General features: G+C 41.9%; 1 protein-coding gene across 3 annotated transcripts in view; it reads left to right on the forward strand.

Moving 5' to 3' along the window:
* gas7b (growth arrest-specific 7b) overlaps positions 1 to 21,940 on the forward strand; it is a 413,304-nt gene that overhangs the window by 369,096 nt on the left and 22,268 nt on the right. For all 3 annotated transcript variants that reach the window (XM_048610959.1, XM_048610960.1, XM_048610961.1), the window contains exon 11: positions 4,267 to 4,390. In XM_048610959.1, coding sequence (XP_048466916.1) covers positions 4,267 to 4,390 — 124 coding nt within the window. The remainder of the gene's footprint in view (positions 1 to 4,266; positions 4,391 to 21,940) is intronic.

Below are 21,940 nucleotides of genomic sequence, written 5' to 3' on the forward strand. Positions count from 1 at the left end.
TGGATACGAAACTTAGCTATCAGTTTCTGCTCTGCGATTCTGCATTTTTATGTACCCTGAAGGCTGCATTGGATGACGCTTACCTGAAGATTGGAAGCTGAATGTCCTTAACCACTAAATTGTTCCCTGACTGGGAGGGAACATTCCTGTTTGGCAATTATTGCGCGGTGTCCATTCATCCATTGTTGTAGCGTCTGCATGGTCTCGTCAATGTACTATGCCTTGGGGCATTCTTGCCTGCAGCGTTTGAGGTAGACGACGTTGGCCGAGTCACATGAGTAGCTGCTGTATATGTGGTGTTCCCACGTGTGATGGTCGTATCCATGTCAATCTGGCATGCCTTGCCGTGGCAGAGTTGTGTGGTGTTGTGGTCGATGTTGCCCTGAAGACAGGGTTGTTTGCTGTGAACGATGGTCTGTTTAAGGTTTGGCGATTGTTTGAAGGCGAGAAGCGGAGGCATAGGGATAATCTTGGCAAGATGATCGTCATCACTGATAACATGTCGAAGGCTGTGAAGAACATGGCATAGTTTCTCCACTTTGGATGACGAAGGGTACACCTCCACTTGTCGCCTTCAAACAGTCGTCAAACCTTAAACAGACCCTCGGCATGTGACTCATATACCTAACGTTATTCTAATCATTTGGTTTGTCTTCAGTACCACCTTTATTTTTAATTTTTTGCAATTATCTCTCTGCCTCAATTAATCAGATTATAGGTTGTGCCTCCGCTTTTTATTCAGCCTGTTGCCACTCCATTCTCACCAATTTGTACGCACTTTTGATCTCTTTGATTATAAAGTCTGTGCCCAGGTGCTCTCTTCACTTCACCTGAAAGGGGCAACGCTCCAAAAGCTTGTGATTTCAAATAAACCTGTTGGACTATAACCTGGTGTTGTGTGACTTCTGACCTTGTCCACTCCAGTCCGGCACTGGCACCACCACATTTTATCAGATCGAACAAAGTGAGTTCATGTGTGGACAGCAACTTTAGTGTTAAATGCTTTAAGTTATTTTGGGTTCTTGTCGGGGGCAGGCTTTCATGTTGCCCATGACGTTGTTCGCATTCACTGACTGGGAGATGGCTGGACCCTTGGAAGAGGAGGAGATTCAGCAGCCACCAGGTCAGGTGCCTCCGCAACAGAGCAAGCAACTGGAAAAAGAAGCAGCAGCTTTCTCATTCTCCGCAGTCCCATGCTGCTTGATGGATCAAAGAGTGCCACTTAAAGCACAGTAACTGGGGCAAGAGTCCAGAGTCAACTTTCTGAATGGCTTGAAGAAACTGCCTCCAGAGGTTGTGACTCTGGGAATTATGGACACCACGTAGCTCAGTGGTTAGCACTTGCTGCGTCACAGCACCAGGGACCCTGTTTCAATTCCAGCTGTGGGTGATTGTGTGAAGTTTGCACGTTTTTCCCTGTATCTGTGTTGGCTTCCTTCGGGTGCTCCAATTTCCTCCCGCAGTCCAAAGATGTGCAGGTTAGGTGGACTGGCCGTGCTAAATTGTCCGTAGTGTCCAGGGTTGTGCTACCTAGGTGGATTGGCCATGGTAATTGGAGGATAATGGGAATAGGGTGGGGTGTGTGGATCTCAATGGGATGCTTTTCAGAGGGTCAGTGCAGACTTGATGGGCTGAATGGCCTCTATCTGCGATGTAAGGATTCTATGAATTGGTGACAGGCACACTTGGAGGAACACCTAAGACCCCAGTTCTATGTCGTTCATTTGGGCCAGTGCTGTTGACATTGCAGCATTTCACAATCCAGGTCACTGATGTTCTGTTTACCACTGGATTAATATTGCCATAGCTGCAGCCAGTCATGCCAAGTGTTATACTCCTCTCTGGGAGCTCTCACTGATCCAGGTTGTTGCAGACTGCACAAAAGTGGCAATCACTTCACCACTGGGATAGCCAGATTGGCTTTAATCATTCAGGGGAGATTCCACTCTTCCTCTTTCAGGCGTTTGTAACCACTGCAAGGAGTGACCACGATGCGAGCAGTCTCGCTGTCTTTTCACCAGACAGCTCCGTAAGTTGGTGCCTGGGGGATGAGAGAGACCCAGTCAATACTTAGTTGCTCATAACAGAGAGGCAACACCAACCAGCACCCTCCCAGCCAAGGATAGGAGCAAAACAAAGCCTTGTTACCTTGTATGGATCACTGCTTTGGCTCACCAGCTGCTAAATGCAGAACACGTGAAGTTCATTTGAACAGTGGTTATTGCTGGCAATAGAATTTTCTTAATTTAAAAATTTAAGGGCCCTGAAATGTGAAGGCTGGAAATTTGGCTCCTCCTCAGATGATGAGTTGTCTCCACCAGTATGACAGACCGGAAATACAAGAATGGAAGTGTGCTATAACCCATGTTGTATAATTAAGGTGGTCTCAAGACCCTTGGAGCCATTCAAAGGCCAAAATAATTAAAATTAGGCTCTTGGATTTTATAGATTGATTGATTGTTGATTAGTATGGGAATCCAAGGTTACCGGGAAAAAGCAGTACAGTGGATGTGAGGAATGTCAGATCAGCCATGATCCTATTGAATGGTGGAGGAGGGTCAAGGTTCCTCTTTCTTATGGTTTATGATTTTTGAAAGGTTTGATGTAACAGTAATCAGCAACAAGGCCCACTCTGCCATATTTACCAGAGTATGGAGTTAGGGTCGACAGGAGAGTTCATGCATTTAAAAAAATTTGCCTCCATCCCCACTCAGGTAACAGACCTGCAACTCTCCCTAGTGACACTCTGCACCGTGTGCAGTTTCCTGTTCTCCGCCGGGGTTCAAATATTTTATTTATTCACAGGATGTGGGTGTCATTGGTCAGGCCAACATTTATTGCCCATCCCTAATTGCCATGAAGTTACTTTCTTGAATTCTGTAGTCACTTGTGCTGTAGGGCTACCCACAGTGCTGTTAGCAAGGGAGTTTTAGGATTTTGACCCAGGGACAATGAAAGACCAGTGATATATGTGCCAGTTAGGGTGTTGTGTGATTTAGAGGGAACTTGAATAGGCTGGTGTTCCCATGTCTCTACTGCCCCTGTCCTTCTTGATGGTAGAGGTTATGGCTTTGGAAGGTACTGTCCAAGGAGCTTTGGCAAGTTACTGCAGTGCATATTGTAGATGATGCGCATTGCTGCCACTGTGCCTCAGTGGAAGGGAGTGAATGTTGAAGGGGGCAGATGGCGTGCCAATCATATGGGCTATTTTGTCCTGGAAGGAGTGGAACTTAAGAGTTGGAGCTGCACTCATCCAGGCAAGTGGGGAGTATTCCATCACGATTCTGTTCTGTGCTTTGTGGATGGTGGAAAAGTTGGGATGACAGGGGACAAGTTATTTGCTATAGAATTTTGAGCCTCTCCTCTGTTCTTGAAGCCTCAGTATTTATATGGCTGGTCCAGTTCAGTTTCTGGTCATTGGTAACCTCTGGAAAGTTCTTGTGCAGTGGTGATGATGTTGCATTTCAAGAGGAAATGGTTAAATTCGTTCTTGATGGAAATGATCATTACATGGCACTTGTGTGTCACAAATGTAACTTTTGAACACAACCATGGCTTACTGATTTGCTGTAACATCTCTGCAAGTGTCATTGAAACTGACCTTTGAAAAACACATGAAAGTCACCTGTTACCTCCTAACAGCAGCACAATTGAGCTCAATAGCATGGAGGCACTGAACTTTTAACTCACTCAGTGTGTTGGCTCTTCAATGTTCTATTACACTTGCTAATCATTAGTTAAATCTTCAGTCATATACAAATTAACTTGTTCTGTTAGTGTAAGTAATGGCAAGTCTTTAAAATGCACTTAATGATCACTGCCATTTGAAAAGATTGAGTCTTCTATTGAAGGAGAAGCCGATATTTTTAATACGTAGAATTTGCTGATCAATGTATTTGTTGCTTTGTTGTCTCATCTATTCAAGTGGAGTACAGCCTCTCAACTCTCTCATTATGCTTGTAGTCCCGTTATTGTGTCCCCATCAACCAATTTACTATTGCCAATGACAGTTTCAGTTGCTATGCAGCTGCATTCTGGACCTCCCTTCTATACTTTTTTTTTAAAAGACGTTCCCTCAAAATGTAACTTGTTGAATTGTACCTTGGGTCACCACCTTGTTTAGTGCTCACTGTCCATGCTATACTTTGTGGGTTTGGTTGTGTCAGGCGTTGTATAAATGTAAACTGTTGCTGTTCAGGTGTCTCTCAACAAGGAGAGACTGACTTCTCTTTAGATCTATGTTGACTGGTTTTACCCTTTCTACAGGCTCGAAAAGCTTTGGCGGAGAGGCAAAAGGATCTGGAATTCAAAACTCAACAACTGGAGAATAAATCCACTTACAAAACAGAGGAAGATATCAAGAAAGCCAGGCGGAAATCAACACAAGCAGGTGGTGTAGGGGGGGAATGTGTGTGGGGTATGATACAAGATAAGCGCCATGCTAAGTCTAAGTTGTGTCTACTTGTCTTTAGATATTCTTGCCTCATTTCACTGCCAGCTTCCCTTGTGTTGGCTTGGCTTCCTATCTGGTCTTTGGTCTTTGTTAGAAAAAGAGATCTTCAAATGATTGCAATTTCCCCTCCTAGATTTGAAACACCTGTATAATGCATGTATCACCAAGTAATAGGAAGATGTCACAGATTGCACCACTGAATGGAACAAAGAGTTATTTAAAAGGAGAACAGTTTAGATATAGTACCCTTTTTGTTTAAAACACTCCCTAGTTTACAAACTTAAGAGAAACATATTTTCATTTTTTTTCCTTTTATACAAAGCAACCACTACCTTACGGCCAGATAGATTATGGTGTTGGGTTTCCCCAATGGCGCTCTCACTTGTTGATTTGTGAGCTTCCCACAGTGGCTACGTTTGGAGATAAGGGTGCTCTGGCTTTATTCCTATCTTCCAACTCTCATTCTAGTCTGTTATGATCCATGTTGATTTTGTCTTGATACCAGTCTCTCTGGACACGTTTTTACTTTGCTCAATGTACAGTCATGTTTGCTGTGAACTGAAACTTGGCCATATGCACAATAGGGCAGTGGGTGTCAACAGGAAGGATTGTGATTTCTATTAAATAGCGTGGATTATCACTGTATTCCTGATCTCTCTGGATGACAGTAACAGCATACACAAAGTCTTTTGGCTCGGATTAAAAGTGATAATTTCAACTAACTATGAAGATCAGAGAAAGCAAGAAGATATATTTTTCTGTCACCATCAACATTTTTGGAGTTATCACTGACGAAAACTTAACTGGACAAAGCCATATAAATAGACTAGGGACAAGCAGGTTAAAGGCTGGGAATTCTGTAGTGACTAATTTGCCTCCTGACTCCCCAAAGCCTGTCCCAAGTGAGGACTGTGATGGAATGCTCCCCACTTGCTTGGATGGGTGTAGCTCCAACAACATTCAAGAAACTTGACGCCATCCAGGGCAAAACAGCCCACTTGATTGGCACTACATTCACCTCTTTAAAAGTTCATTCCCTATCCACTTTTCCTACAGTTGGAGGACTTGAGGCATTTTTTCAATTGTTTTGGCTCAGTGCTTGATTTTATGTTAAGATTTATATGCTTAATTTTTAAAATATTTTGCATGGTTAACATTAAAATCTATGGGTCAGGCAAACGAATTTATTTTTATCTATACAGTGCTATTGAGAGCTGCTTTTTAGGATTAATGTCACTGAGGGCATTCAAGAGACACAGGGTGTGATGTCTGTAGATTTAGAGAAGTGATTATACAGCAGGATCGGTCAGATAGATGGGTGACTGTCAGGAAAAATAAGAAGGTAGCTCAGAAGTCTCCTGTGGTTATTTCTTTTTCAAACAGATATTCCATTTTGGGTACTGTTGAGGGGGATAGTCTGTCAGAGGAAGATAGAAGTGGCAGTCAGATCTTGGGCACTAAGAATGAATATTATGTTAAATGGGGTTTGTCAACATTTAAAAGAATAATTGTTATGGGGGACTTTCCTGTCAGAGGCACAGACAGGATGTTCTACAGCAATGAGCATGAGCATGAGCGGTTGAAGCATATTGTCAAAGGGGAGAGTGAGAATCTGGAAGTTGCAAACATTGGTAGGAACGACATAATTAAGGAAAGGCTATGCAGAATGAATATAAGAGGTTAGGTAGAAGGTTAAAAAACAGAACTTCAAAAGAAGTAATCTCCTGGGTTATCTCCGATGCTAAAGTCTAATTAGGGAAGGAAAAATAGGGTTGAGGTGATAAATCAGTGGCTGAAGAACTGACACAACATGTAGGGATTCAGATTCTTGGATCGTTGGGATGTCTTCAGGGGTAGAAAAGACATGTCCAAAAAGGATGGGTTTCAGCTGAACTGCAAGGGGACCAATATCCTGGCGGGGAGATTTGCTAGTTCTGTATTGGGAGCCTGTAAACTATTAGGTGGTGGGTTCCTTACTAGCAAGAAAATAGAAAGATGAGGCTAGTTCTGAAGAATCAAACTGCATTTATTTCCATACAAGAGGTCTTACCAGTAAGGCTAATGCACTCAGGGCATGTATCGGAACATGGGACTGGGTTGTTATAACTACTACAGAAGCATGGCTGAGGGTAGGACAGGACTGGCAGCTCAGTGTTCTGTGTTTGAGATGCTATAGGAAGGATAGAAAGGAAGACATGAGGTGGGGGAGGGGTGTTTTTGATTAAGAAAAACATTTCTACTGTAATTAGAGAGGCTATTTCTGAGGAATAGTGAAAATATGAGTAGAAATTAGAAATAAGAAAGGGATGATCAACTTAATGGGATTGTACTGTAGGCTCCCTCAGTAGTCAGAGGGAAATTGAGGAGCAAATATGAAGAGAGATCACAGATATATGTAAGGAAAAACAGGGTTGTAATAATAGGGGATTTTAATTTTCCAAACTTTGACTGGGACTGCCATAGTGTTAAGGGTTTGGATGGTGAGGAATTTGTTAAAGAAAATTTTCTTGAACACATTTATCAATTTGTAAATGTTCCTTCTGGAGAAGGAGCAAAACTTGACCTTCTCTTGGGAAATAAGGCAGGACAAGTGACTTAAGTGTTAGAAGGGGAACACTTTGGGACTAGTGATCATAGTTCTATTAGTTTTAAAATAGTTATGGAAAAGGATAAGGCCCCGACTAAAGTTATAGTTTTCAATTGGAGTCAGGCAAATTTTAATGGTGTGAGACAACAACTTTCAAAAGTTGATTGGAGTAGACTATTTTTGCAGTTAAAGGGATGACTGACAAGTGAGAGGCTTTCAAAAGTATGATAACAAGATTTCAGAGGCATTCAGTTCCTGTGAGTGCAAGGTAAGGCTGGTAAGGTTAGGGACAACAAATGAATAAAGATATTGAGATTCTAGTCAAGAATAAAAAAGATTCATATTAGATATAGACAACTGGGATCAAATAAATCTCTTGAAGAGTATAAAGGGTGTAGATGTGTTCTTAAGAGGGAAATCAGGAAAGCAAAGAGGGGATATGAGAGAGCTTTGGCAGATAAGGTTGAGGAGAATCCAAAGAGATTCTACAAGTACACAAGGAGCAAAACAGCAACTAGAGAGAGTCGGCCCCCTTAAAAATCAACAGTTGTCTTTGTGTTGAACCTCAGGAGATGGGAGAGATATGAAATGAATATTTCACATCTGTTTTTACTGTGGAGAAAGAAATGGTGGCTAGAGAACTTGGGGAAATAAATATTAATGTTTGGAAAATGCTTCACATTACAGCAGAGTAAGTGCTGGAGGTCTCAGCAAACTTCAAGTTGGATAAATCTCCAGGACCCGATCTAGTATATTCCAGGACATTGCGGGAAGTTTAGACAGGAAGTGAGGGCCCCGAGCAGAAATATTTGTATTATTTATAACCACTAGTGAGGTGCCGGAGTACTGGAGGGTAGCTAATGTGCCTTTATTTAAGAAAGGCTGTAAGGAGAAGCCTGGAAACTACAAACCTGTGAGTCTGACATCGGTGGGTAAACGATTTAGATGAGAATAAAGAAGGTGTGGTTAGTAAATTTGTGGATGACACCAAAACTAGTGGTATAGTGGACAGTGAAGAAGGTTATCTAATATTACAAAGAGATCTTAATCAATTGGATCAATGGGCTTGAGGAGTGGCAGATAGAGTTCAATTTGGATAAATGTGATGCATTGCATTTTGCTAAAACAAACAAGGGTAGGACTTATACATTCATGTACGGTCCTGGGCAGTGTTGTAGAACACAGACACCTAGGAGATCAGGTACATAATTCTTTGAAATTTGCATCACAGGTGGACAGGGTGGTTAAGAAGACATTTAGCACACATGCCTTCATTGCTCATACCTTTGAGTATAGGAGTTGGAACGTCATGTTGCGATCATATAGAAGGTTGGTGAGGCCTCTTCTGGAGTACTGTGCGCAGTTCTGGTCGCCCTGTTATATGAAGGATATTATTAAACAGGAGAGGGTTCAGAAAGTATTTACCAGGATGTTGCCTGGAATGGAGGATTTGAGTTCTTAAAATAGGCTGGGGCTTTTTTCACTGGAGCATAGGAGGTTGAGGGGTGACTTATAGAGGTTTATAAAATCATGAGGGGCGTAGATAAGGTGAATAGCAAAGGCCTTTTCCCTAAGGTGGCGGGAGTTCAAAATTCGGGGGCATATTTTAAGATAAGAGGAAAAAGATTTTAAAAAGGACGTGAGGAGCAACATTTTTACACAGAGTAGTTAGTGTGTGGAATGAACTGCCAGAGGAAGTAGTGGATGCAGTTACAGTTAGAACATTTTAAAAGATATTTGGATAAGTACATGAATAGGAAAGGTTTGGAGGGATATGGGCCAAATGCAGGGAAGTGGGACTAGTTGAGTTTGGGGACATGGTGGTGTGGACTAGTTGGACCGAAGGGTCTGTTTCTGTATGACCCTGTCTACTCTCTCTTTCTCAGCACCCGCTCACATAGCACCCTCTCTCTCTTTCATGCACATCTCACCCCAACATACACACGGCAGCAGGAATTGTTTCTATGTTCCTGCCAAGCTTTGTGAATGACTGTAAAGTTGTAAAAGTAAGTGGCGAGCAGCTTTGAATGGGGCCTCAAAATGAATAGATGAAAATGCAAATTCTGTTTTCTCGCAATGCTGTGTTATAAAGACAGTCTCTCTCTTGTCATAGCTAGAAGTTACTGCAATCCTGGCAAGGCTAATCATTCCTATTCAACTGTGTCATGTGGAGATTCCTGTTATCTGAGTCAGGAACTGAGATGAATGAAACTGCTCACTGATGTTTCCCATTAAATTCCAGAGTTTTTCAATCAATTACCAAGTTGAGGATGTTAAATAAAAAATACTCTCTCAAACTTCTAAACCACAATACTAAAATAGAGAAGCGACTGAACAGTTTATACTAAAGAGCCCAGTACTTGACAGGTAGTTATTACTTGTCGCAGTGGGAATAGTTCAGATTTCATGTCTATCCACAGTATTATGTTGCTTTTTAAAACATGTGCCTCCTTGAAATGACTTGTGACTTAATGCAGCATAATTTCTGCTATTTACTTCAGTCCAACTCAGTCAGTATATCACATCATGTGATTCAGAGAACAGCACTATATATGTGTTTTACATGACAGCAAAAAGGCATCAAGAGCATGTCAGAACAAAACAAAAGGAAAACTGAGCAGATCAGGTTGAAGCTGTCGAGAGAAACTCCGTTAACCTTTCAACAGAACTGAAGAAAGATAGTGCTATCTAAGGACCCTGGAGCAGCCTTGCAATGATGTCATGGAGCTGTTCCTCACTGCACAAATAGTACGTGTGAGTGTTAAGATATAGTTGTGGAGGAGACCAACTGGCATTGGGCAGTGGCATTTATATTGTAGTCTTTTAACAACATAAGAGCAGGTTTAGAGTTTGGCATAGATCTGATTTATGATATATTGTACCATTTAGACATGATGTCTACTAAACAGTTTTGAAAAGAAGCCCTAACCTGAATGCTGTTCTTGATGTTGCCTTCTTGACAATCTAACTTGTATCCAAACCCTTGGATGTGGGCAAGAAGAAAAGATACTACAAAAGAGAAATGTCAGAGCATTTTAAGCCAGTGGGAGAACAGGGGCAGAGAGAATAAATGAGAAGGCCAGTGTTAGGGTGGAGGCAGGGAGATGAAATGGCAAAAGATTTAATGATGCAACAGCCAAGGAGAGTGATAACTGATAAAGTGAAGAAACAGTGGTTGTGTCCAAGTGAGGCATGGGTTACTGCATAAAAACCACCTGAATGCACCAGGAGAGAATAAGAAATTCAATCAACCTAGCAAAACCTAAGAAAAGCCAAGATGGAGGCATCCCGTTGAAACATGTGAAAATGGTGAAGGATGATGGATGATCTGCTCAATACAGAGGATGGTTGGTGGAAAATGAGGATGGAGGGAAAGGTGGAGACGCATGAAGTGGATAGGGCACATTGGAGGGTCTTGTGAGCCGTGAAGAATTGGAGTCTTTGGTTGAAGTAAAAGGGAGAGAAGTTAGGAATGCTGGTATGGCAGCAGCATTAATTAGATCAAGGTGATGGTGCCAGAAAAACTAAACAAATAGAATGGAGTCTTTATAGGATGCAAGGCACGAAGGGATAGTAGCTGTGCAAGTTCAATAATTTGGAGAGAACATTAGGAGGCAGCCTATCTATGGGGATCAAAAAATTCAAGGAAGGATAAGAAAGCATCAGGGATGGATCAGGTGAAGGTGATTGACTTTGAAGGTAGAAATTGGAAACGATGACATTTTCTAGTTCATGGCCACAGCAGGAAGCTGCACCAAGCAGTTGTCAATGTAACCAGTGAAAGGAGGAGCAAGTGGGTCCCAAAGTCGTACTGAAAAAATCCTGTTCCATATATTCCTCCAAGATGGTGGACTTAGCTGTGGTCCATGTGGATAACTATAACAACACCTTTTATTTGGGAGAGGTGAGTGCAGTTGAAAGAGAAGTTGTGCAGAGTGAAATTGAGCTCAGCTAGGTGTTGATGGATGGGACCTGGTTGGTTTTCCATTTTTGGAAGAAGAGAACTCTCACCATCTTGGTGAAAGATGGAGCAGTAAAGTGTTCAGGTGCCCACAGCAAAGGGGAAATGGTTAGGGCCAGAAACAGGAAACATTTGAAGTGGTGTTGAACATCGAAAAAGTTGTAGATTCGCAAATAATTTATTCAAGATGGCAAGAAATAAGTTCTGTGGGGTAGAATGGGCTGAAACAGTGACGCAACTGGGGTGGTTGTCTTATTTTGCATACGGTTGAATTAAAATTTCCAGGCAATCTTGGTCAGTGACCGCCCTGGGCACAATGACCTGATGCTCTGCAATGGGGTGATGGTCAAGCTGGAGATAGCAGCAAGAGGTTACATTTGGCTTTTGCTAGTTTGAAGTTAGTACATCAGTGCCAGACTTGTCAGCAGGTTTGATGACAATACCGGGGCTGGACTTCAAAGAACTGAGCACAGTAAGTTCAGAAAGAGACAAGATTGAGCAAGTACAAGGAGCAGAGTAATTGAGAGGCTGATTGCACACTCAGCAACATGATCTAGAGAGGATGAGGAGCCGGAAGTAGGAGTCTGGGTGAAGGGAAGATGTTGGAGATGGGTGAAGTGATACATTAAATCAGAAGACACCTGGTGAAAGAGGCAGTCATGGAGGTAAAGGGGCAAGAGCTCAGTGTTGCCCCAAGCTTGAAATTTGGGGATGCAAGGAGATAGGTGAGGCCTTTGCTCAGGATAAAATGCTCAGGGTTAGAGAGGAGAAGGTCAGAAGATATTGTGAACATATGGCAAGGGGAGAAACTTCAGAAAGCCAAAGGATGTCGGAGGGATGGAAAGGGGAGGAAGGACCGGTATTATTAAGCTGGAGAGGGCTCAAGAGATTTATCAGGATTTTGTTGGGAATGGAAGGGTTTGAGTTATGAAGAAAGGCTGGATAGGTTGGGACCTTTTTTGACTGGAGTGTAGGAGTTGAGAGGTGACCCTTTATGGAATTTTATAAAATGATGAGGGGTATAGATAATGGTAGATGTCTTTTCCCTAAGGTGGGGGATTTAAGACTAAGGGGCACAATTTTAAGGTGAGAGGAGTGAGTTTTAAAAAGACATGAGGGGCAAAGTTTTAACACAGAGTGGTTTGTGTGTGGAATGAACTTCCAGAAGAAGTGGTGGATGTGGGCACAATTGCAATGTTTAAAAGACAATTAGATAAGTACATGAATAAGAAATGTTTAGAGGGATGTGGGGCTAGCTTAGTTTGGGATTATGTTCAGCATGAACTGGTTGGACCGAAGGGTCTGTTTCTGTGCTGTGACTTTATGACTGGAGGTGAGCTGGTATCCATGAGTTGATAAAGCTTTGCGGTAAAAGGAAGATTTATTTTTGTTAAAGCACTGAATGAAGTAGAATGTGAATGGAATCTGGACCAAGTCAGCTTTGAGATACTGTAAGCCATTGTTGCTTCCGAAAGAGATTGACAGTGTACAAATGACAGAGCAACATTCGGTGTACATTTCAGAATATAGCAAGAACAAGAGTTTGAGGAATTTTGGATGCTTTGAAAATTGTGTTATTATTACTGACTAAGATTTAAATTTAAGTTGGAATCCACAAAGAATAGTTGAAGCTAGAGGTACATTTCTTTCAATGGAATGTAACTGTGGAAGTGAATTTTTTCCATAAAAACATATAAACACAAAAAGCGAGATGAAAAGTCAAGGTGTTGAACAAAGTAGAAGACCCAGATGGAAGTCCCATCCCAGACAAGACCAGAACTTCTTCAAAGTGAGCATACCTGGAAGAGAATCGGCAGAGAATTAAAAACTAATACAAAAGCAAAATACTTCAGATGCTGGAAATCTGAAGTAACAGCATACATGTATATAAAAACAAAGATACACAGCCTACTGTACAGGATGGGTTTTCAAGGCCTTGACAGGGATAAACATAAACGGTAATCTCCAGGATTACTGAATACTCCAATTAGCCAGCCTTTTAAGAAAACATTATGACTTTTGTTATTGGCTTTCCCCAACTTTATCTAACTCCACAGCTGGAAACTTGAAGTTACAAATTGTAATTTTTAATTTTTTGCCTAGGGTGCACTTGTGATCTGAATAATGGCATAATAACAAGAATAACATACAGGGCTGTGGCCTGAGTGCTGGGGAAAGGAATTAGGATGACTGGTATGTATTGGTTTCCACATCGGATCTATGCCTGATGTTATCCAGGTCTGATGCAAGGGAACTTCCTACCTAAACCTGTGTTGTGCCTTATGATCGTTCCTTGTTTAATCCATTCGATGAAACCTACCTTTGGGCAACCTCTGGTCATCTTGTCTCCTCGCATGTCTTCAAATTTTATCTAGTTCAGCCTGTGAAGTGGTTAGGGTACTTTACCATGTTAAGGATAAAAATTGTTACAAGTCATTGTTGTGTGAGGCAATGGTAGTGGAAGGGTTTATGTTGAAGCTGCAACAAACACTCCCCATCCCCAACCCCAATCTGATGAGGTTGCACAGTCTTTGGATGGAGAAGCAAGAGTCTAGCATATATCATCTCTGGCTCCTAATAACTGTTTTGTAATTATGCCTGACCAATCACTGTAACTGTACCTACTGTGATCATCCATTAAACCACATCTTGTTGTGTAAGACCGAGTGCCTCTTATTAAGACCCTAGCATGGTTCACCCTTTACAATATACAGCTGATTAGATTGACTTGTATGAGACTCAATCCGATCTCTTCTCATCTTGCAACCTAAGCAGACTCTGGCCTGGTTAGAATGGGAGACACCCTGGGAATATAGGTGCAGTAGGTTTTTGACAGGGCTGTTATGACGTGGTGGTCGTGCTCCTGTCACTCAAGCAGGTGGCTTGGGTTCAAGTCCCACCTACTCCAGAGGTGTGTAGTAACATCTCTGAACAGGTTGCAGAGCAGATTTGTGGGTTGTGGATGGGATAATGCAACATTTGTCACTTCTGACGTATGAAATCAAATTCTCAGGTTACTCCAAAGACCATCCCACAGCATAGAGTGTACTCTCACCCAGAACTGTGCATTAACATGGTGGCACAGTGGCACAGTGGCTCTCAGCTCACTGCTGCCTCTCAGCGCCAGAGACCTGGGTTCAATTCCACCTTTTGTGTGGAGTTTGCACATTCTCTCCATGTCTGTGTGGGTTTCCTCTGCATGCTCCGGCTTCCTTCCTCAGTCAAAAGATGTACAGGTTAGGTGGATTAGGCATTGGGAATGCAAGGTTACAGGGTAAGTTGGGAGGGGAGGGTTGGTGGGAGACTTGATGGGCCAAATGGCCTGCTTCCACAATGTAGGGATTCTATGGCTCAAGATTCCCTGAAATGTTTTGTTGTTTGGCACATGGTCTTAGTGAAAAGAGGTTTCGCATGAAGGTTCATTGCCAGTTTTATGAATAACACCAGGCAACAGAGGAGAGTGATGCGCAATAATCCCTGGATGCAGGGTACTGAGCTGTGGTTACAGATTTGGCTTTTGTCAGAATGAGTGTGGGAAGCTGGGAATTTTAAACATCTGTATTCACAAAGCAACGTCCCAATTTTTTTTTTTTTTTTTTTAAAAAAAGGTTATTTTGCTTCCTTTCCATTTTCAATGACTGTATATTTTGAGGACAATGTTTCCACTCTTGGTGAAAGTTTGCAGCTGTTGTGAATTACAATTGAAGGCAAAAAAAATTCCCCTGTTGCCATTTCAGAGAAAACCGCTGCAGTAACTGGACGTGGATCAGGCCAATGTAAATAAAACAGTTCAGAATGCCCGCTTTTTTTCTGGCCAATGTTACATATGCTGCACACAGCGCATGCGTTTGACTATAATTTAACGCCATTCCTGCATCTGCTTTAATGGGCTGATCTCCTGACAGGCGGTCATTAGAGTACAAGTAACAACATATGGAGAAAGATAAAATCACGGACAAAAATACATACAAAAACGTGTGGTTGGATTTATCTTTTTAAACTACTACTTGACTTGTTCTCCCCTACATCTACAAAAGCAACATATATTAACACCTAATGATGATTCTGAGAGCTAAATCTCAAACTTCTCAGTCATTTGTAACCAAAAAGAACCTGCTTCTTTCAAAATACCATTCATAAGAAAACTACAGTCTTGAAATGGAAATGCTAAAGACTTAAAGCAAAAGGGCAGGAAGGAGACATTAAGCTCAATATATTCCACCATTCAATTAGATCATCATTTCTGTACCTTAACTCCATCTATTCACCTTGATTCCGTATTGCTTTATGCCTTTTCCTTTAACATTCCCAAAACAACTTTTTTTGGATTTGAACCGGGCTCAACAGCTTTTTGGGGAGAAAATTCCAGAATTTGACAATCCCTTCTGTGATAGCACCCTTGAACAGCTTAGTTTCAGTTTTAAAGTTGTATCTTGACTCTTCCAGAAATCATTCTGCTGTATTTACCAGATCTGACCCTTTGATCACCTTAATCACCTCAGTTAGGTCACCCACTAATCTTTTGTACTCAAGGGAATATCAGCCTACACTATACAACCCCTCTGATTTAACCCTTCCCTTTCCCAGTATCCTCCTGGTGAATCTGATCTGCACCTTGTCCAAGGTCAATGTACATGCTTCCTGAGAAACAAAACCAGAAATTGCTGGAAAAACTCAGCAGGTCTGGCAGTATCTCCGAAGAGAAATCAGAGTTAACGTTTCAGATCTGGTGACCCTTCCTGCTTTGAGATTCCTTAAACAAGGACCCAACCTGAACTCTGTCACTATAGCTCATTTCAATCCCTCTCGAATTTCAGCCCTCTTGAACAAAATTCCATTTCTTTTTTTTCAGCTATTCCTATTTCACTTTTTACATCAGGGATAGGCAGGATATTCTGTTCAGACAGTTTGGGCAATTTCGGGCTAAATGTAAAAGCAGCACTTGGAAAATCAGTGTGGAGCTGGAGGAACACAGCAGGCCAGGCAGCATCAGAGAAGCAGGAGCACTGATGTTTCGGTTCGGGACCCTGCTTCATTTTCTGAAGAAGGGTCCCAACCCAAAACATCAGCTTTCCTGCTCCTCTGATGCTGCCTGGCCTGCTGTGTTCCTCCAGCTCCACACTGTGTGTTACCTCAGACTCCAGCATCGGCAGTTCTTACTATCACTTCGAAAATCATGATCTTTGGATTAATACCTGAGCCACAAAGAAATTTGTGTACAGTAAACAGGGTCAGAGGGTTAAATATCTTGTGTGGGAGAAATAGGTTTTGGTTTATGGAACACTTGTCCAGTCATGGAGGATAAAGGAAACGGTACCATTAAGATGATCTTAACCAGTGTTCTAATGTGCCATGTAACTAGGGCAATAGAGAGGGCTTTAAACTATCACAGGGATCATGTGAGGGAAGATGAATGAATTAAGAAGAGAGGAAGAGGCAAGTCAGCATGGTAGCAAGAACAGAATCAGTAATCAGAGTGTGGGAAGAAGGGGCAGACCACAAAGTGAAGGCACCGCCAGCCGATAAGGCAAGCGATTGTGAAGATAATAATAATTAAAATCCATTAGATAATTCTGTCTGAATGCACACAGCCATTATCAGATAAACTGAGGGCAGGAGCAGAAGTAAACAGGTATGACTGGTTGGACTGAAGGGTCTGTTTCCGTGCTGTATGACTATGACATCAGTGTAGGGAAAATGGTAGACTATCATAGAAAAGATGGGCAGATAGAAAATAAAGGCTGAATTGGCCTGAGTCAACACGTGAATCAAGATGTCTCAAGTCCAAAGTGAATGACCTCCCACTGCCACATTGGACTCCACCTGACAGAGTTTGTCCATGAAATCTTGGCAACTTTATGCTCCCATCTTCACTATTTACCCTGCCGTCTAACTTGGTGCCATCAACAAAACTGGGTATATAGTAAATTTATGATCCTTAACCCCAGCCATTTATAAATATTGTAAAATACAGAGATGCCAGTGCAGCACCCCATGAAGGATGCCACAAGTCACATCCTGTACATTTCAGTTAGTTAACTATGGTTCTGTTGTGTTCAAACCCAACCTGTGAACATGTCAATGTATTTGTCTTGAAAACCATTTAGTCCCATGTTAGTTGACACACTCAGATGGGCTGTTGAAGAGATTTACCAGAGTGATACTAGGAATGAAGGGCTTTATTTAAGCAGAAAAAACTTGGAATTGTCCTTTTTAGTAAAGAGAAGGTTAATGGGAAATTTGAATAAAGCTATGAAGAGTTTGGACAAATAAACAGAAGCAGATTCTGCACTTGGGGTGTAGGGTTAGGAGAACTGGCAAAAGAGCCAGAGAAGAAGATGAACAATTTCTTCACACAGCAGGTTGTTATGACATGAAACATTGATTGAATGGGCAGTAGAAGGAGAATCAATCATTGCTTTCAAAGAGAATTGAGCATTTGATTAAAGGAAAAACCTACCAAATGACTAGGAAGTCAGCAAAATGTGACTAATTGGATAGCTCTTTCAAAGAGGCACAATGGCCTGACTGGTTGTCTTTTGTGCTTTAAACTTAAATAGGTTTTTAAGGTAAGAAATATGTTCCTGGAAATCTGCAAGAAAAATAGACAATACGTGAAACTGTAAAATTGACTGACTGATGTTAACGTAGATAATTCTTCAACAGAATCCAAACCAAAACGTGGGAAAGAATTATAATGCTGAATAACATTTCATTACTTTTTTAAGCATCTCTTTTTGTATTTTCTAAGGCACTTCACAATTTACAAAAAAAGGTAAAAATAAAAACTGTTCTCTTGCCATTGACCTTTCAAATCCAGAAAGCAGAAAAGCTGCTTATTCCAAACTGGCCTCAAACTCTGATGGGATAATGAAACCATGGAGACACTTACGGCAGTGTTTCGGATGGGGTAAGAGACACCACCCCTCCCACACAAGTCCACTGAAGTTGGGGCTGTTGTTAAGTTCTCTCTGCTGTTGAGTTATTTGCATCCTCAGCTTAACAGAGACACCAAGTAAGGCAGTTTGCAGAATATTATTTGCAACCTTCTCTTGTAATAGTGGTGTCCCTACTTTGGGATCAGATGTCGTACTTGCACCTTGCCTGAATAAGTTAATTACAGATATTTGTTTGGCCCAGTCATTGAGTGTATTTAAGATCAAAATAGATTCTTGATTAGTAAGGGTTATGGGGAGAAGGCAAGAAAATGGGGTTGAGAAACAATAACAGCCATGATCGAATGGCATAACGGTCTCGATGGGCCGAATGGCTTAACTCTGCTTATATATGTTATGATCTAATATGGATGTGATGTGGCCACCTGGACAGGCAGATATTGTGTCTCCAGCTGCTGAATAGGAGGCCTAGGATTATTGTTTAGAGTGACTGTTGGGAACCCAGTCAGGTGTTTTCGGGAGAAATATTCACCACTTAGTTTGATATTCCTGCCTTCCCTGAAGCCTTATGGGGCAGAGTGGTGTCAAAGAGGGTGCCCATAGTCATAATCTCCATGAAGGGTGGGGTGATCTCTTGATGCTGTGTTCTTTGTTGTGGTTAAGGATGGAGGTCACCTTGGTATAACCAACAGGATCGGATTCGTACAGCACGAAAACAGACTCTCTGGTCCAACTTGTCCATGCCGACCAAGTTTCCCAAACTAAACTAGCCCCATTTGCCTGCATGTGGTCTCTATCCTTCTGAACCTTTTTTAATCATGCAGCTATCCTAATATCTTTTAAATGTTGTAACTGTACCTGTATCTACCACTTCCTCTAGCAGTTCATTCCACATACGAACAACCCTCTGTGAAAATGTTGCCCTTCTGGTCCCTTTTTAAATCTTTCTCCTCTCACCTTTAAAAATTTGCCCTCTAGTTTAAACTCTCCCACCCTAGGGAAAAGACCCTTGCTATTCACCGTACCTATACCCCTCATGATTTTATAAATCTCAATAAGGTCGCCCCGCAACCTCCTATGCTCCAGTGAAAAATGTCCCAGCCTATCCATCCTCTTCTCATAACTCAAATCCTACAGTTCCAGCAAATCTTTTCTGAATCCTCTCCAATTTAATCTTTCCTATAGTAGGGCGACCTAAACTGTACACAGTACTCCAAAAGTGGGCTCACCAATGTCTCCAATTTGGGGCAATGAAATTGGGAAATACTTTACACATGGTAGATTTTTGCAGAAGTCTGGAACTGTCTTCTACAAAAGCTTTTAATTTTAAATCTGAGATAAATAGCCTTTTGACAAAGAACATAGGGTAATAGTTAGAATATTGCATTCACTCTCAGATCTGCTGTGATTTCTTTGAACAATGGAATATGCCCAAGGTGCAAGTTCTCTCATTCTGCCCAAGCTGGTGCTACAAGGCATAGGTTTGTAACTGTAGACGACTTTAACTTGAGACTTTTACGAGCTGTTTCCAAGCCAGAAGTTATCAAAGGGTTGCACACAATTCTGGGAACACTTCAGCAGCCGAAATGTCACAAATCTGGCTAACCTGGGTAGAGGAAGGGGGTGGAGAGTGAGTGTAGTTATGCATACTGGACCAAATTAAGTCCAAAACACCTTGAGAACATATGCTGACTCTGATCGTACTTTTGAACATGTGGATGAACGGCAGCATCACCCTCCCTTGTGACGATTTAGAAAAATAAAACAGACAAATGATTTGCAGTGTTGAGCCTTGCCGTACTGAGTACAGGAAATTTGGAACATATATACACAGACACTCTACATCAGATCAGATCCAGACTGCAAGGGGTTTGAACCCTTTCTGTAATGTGTTGACCTTGGCAGGGATATGGTTTTGCAGGGAAAAAAATCAGACAAAAGTAAACAGGCTTCCAGTTATAAGCAAGTAACATGAAACACAATCAAATGGATGCGTCAGAAGTATTGCAGAGTCTTCCATGGTTGTTGTTGAATGGAAAGTTATTAATACCATCGAGAAGCTCCTGCGCCTAACAAATACAAACAGAAAAGTTGTGTTTTCTTTACTCTTCTGATGATTAGAACAGGAGCATGTCATCACTTCGGTCTTGTGCTTGAAGTAGGATAATGACAATGCTGTAACAGTTGCTGTGCATAGAAATTTGTCATGATTGCATTAATCAATAGGTTTACAACAAAAATGATGAATTTAAGAGTTTGCTGTAATGTTGCTTCCTTCTATGTTCAGAACTGATGATTTAACCCTTTGTGCGAGGTATCATTTCACTATGTTTACTGAGACCTTCTGTCCTTGAGAATTGTCAACACAACTGTGGAAATGTGTTGCGTCTGACGAGCAAATATCGTGTTACTTTTGCAATGAACATTGTCTCTTTTCTCTGAAGATTGTAAAAGTCACGTTGTCCCTGATAGTCTCATTATTGTCACTACAGATTCGACTGCCTATAGTCCTTTAAAATTACTCACTTAGCCGTTGCCGATTTTGTACAGCAAAGATCCGGAATCTGGTCTGTCCTGAACGTTAGAGGAAACGGGGAAAGAAATCTGCCCAGTGCAGGAATAGTGTTGCAGGTCAAAACACGTCCCTTTTTAAATGACATTTGCTGCCATATTTCAGGGGTTCAAGGCCCCAAAGGCACTTTGGTAGAATATGTTGATAGGCGATTGTGAATAGGGGGTTGGGGTGGGGGTGGGAGCTGCTTGCTGGGATTCTGGGGTAAGGCACCAGTGACATGGGTAGGTCAGTCAGTAGGACGAGTGGGAGCAGTTTGGGCTGGGGAAGGAGGGAGATCCAATGACCAGGGTAGGTTGAGTGCAGGTGTTGAGCTAGGCTGAGAATGGGGGCATTGATTCCGGTGGTGGCAGGTCAAATTGTTGGGGGAGAGGGGGGAAGTGACCAATCAGGTTGGGTGTTTGTTGGGTGAGGATGATTTTGGGTCTGGCCAGATTTGGGGTAAATAGTGGGGAAGGACTGGTTTGTGATGTGTCTGCAGGTTGGCTATTAGAGTATGTTTCTGTCTGAGTTTTCTTGGCTAACTAAAGCTCAGTTGAGGCTTTGAAATCTCTGACTTAAAGGGCTCTTTTGGAGAGTTCCAGATGCAGGAGAGTTACCCATCAAAAGTTTGAACCTCCTGGGATTCCTCATGATCCTGATATGCAATTCCAACCTCCAGTGCTCCAGCACACTCCTGAACCATTGAACCATTCCACATAAATTCTACCAGTCTGAGACAAAGCAAGCATTTGTAAATCTTTTGAGCATGCTCACGTGACAGCTGAACCAAATAATCTCACATTCCCCTTGAAGTTAATGTTCTGAATGGGCTGATGTTTGCATTACATGGCTCTGTCTATCCTGATATCATGCAGTTTGTTGTGGAGGCAATGGCCTAGTGGCGTTATTGCTGGACTATTAATCCAGAGATCCAGGTAATGTTCTGGAGGACCTGGGTTCGAATCATACCATGGCAGATGGTAGAATTTGAATTCAGTAGAAGTCTGGAATTAATGATGACCATGAATCCATTGCTAATTGTTGAGGAAAAACCTATACGGTTTTGGTAATGTCCTTCAGGGAAGGCAACTGTTAACCTTACCTAATCTGGCATACACGTGACTCTTAGCTGCCCTCTCTGGCCAATTAGGGATAAGCAATAAATGTGGCCAGTGATGCCCTCATTCCATGGATGAATTTTTTTTTAAAAAAAAAAAGGATTCTGCACCAGCTTTCAGAGGCAGTTGCTGTTCCTGCATTGACCTGCTGAGGTAAATATGCCTGACCAAAGGTAGTTGTACTTAATAAAAACCAAAAGAACAGCAGATGCTGTAAATCAGGAACAAAAACAAAGTTGCTGGAAAAGCTCAGCAGGTCTGGCAGCATCTGTGAAGGAGAAAACAGAGCTAACGTTTCGGGTCCGGTGACCCTTCCTCAGAACAGACCCGAAACGTTAGCTCTGTTTTCTCCTTCACAGATGCTGCCAGAC

The sequence above is a fragment of the Rhincodon typus genome, chromosome 23, assembly GCF_021869965.1.
Source record: "Rhincodon typus isolate 14 chromosome 23, sRhiTyp1.1, whole genome shotgun sequence".
Classification (NCBI taxonomy): Eukaryota; Metazoa; Chordata; class Chondrichthyes; order Orectolobiformes; family Rhincodontidae; genus Rhincodon; species Rhincodon typus.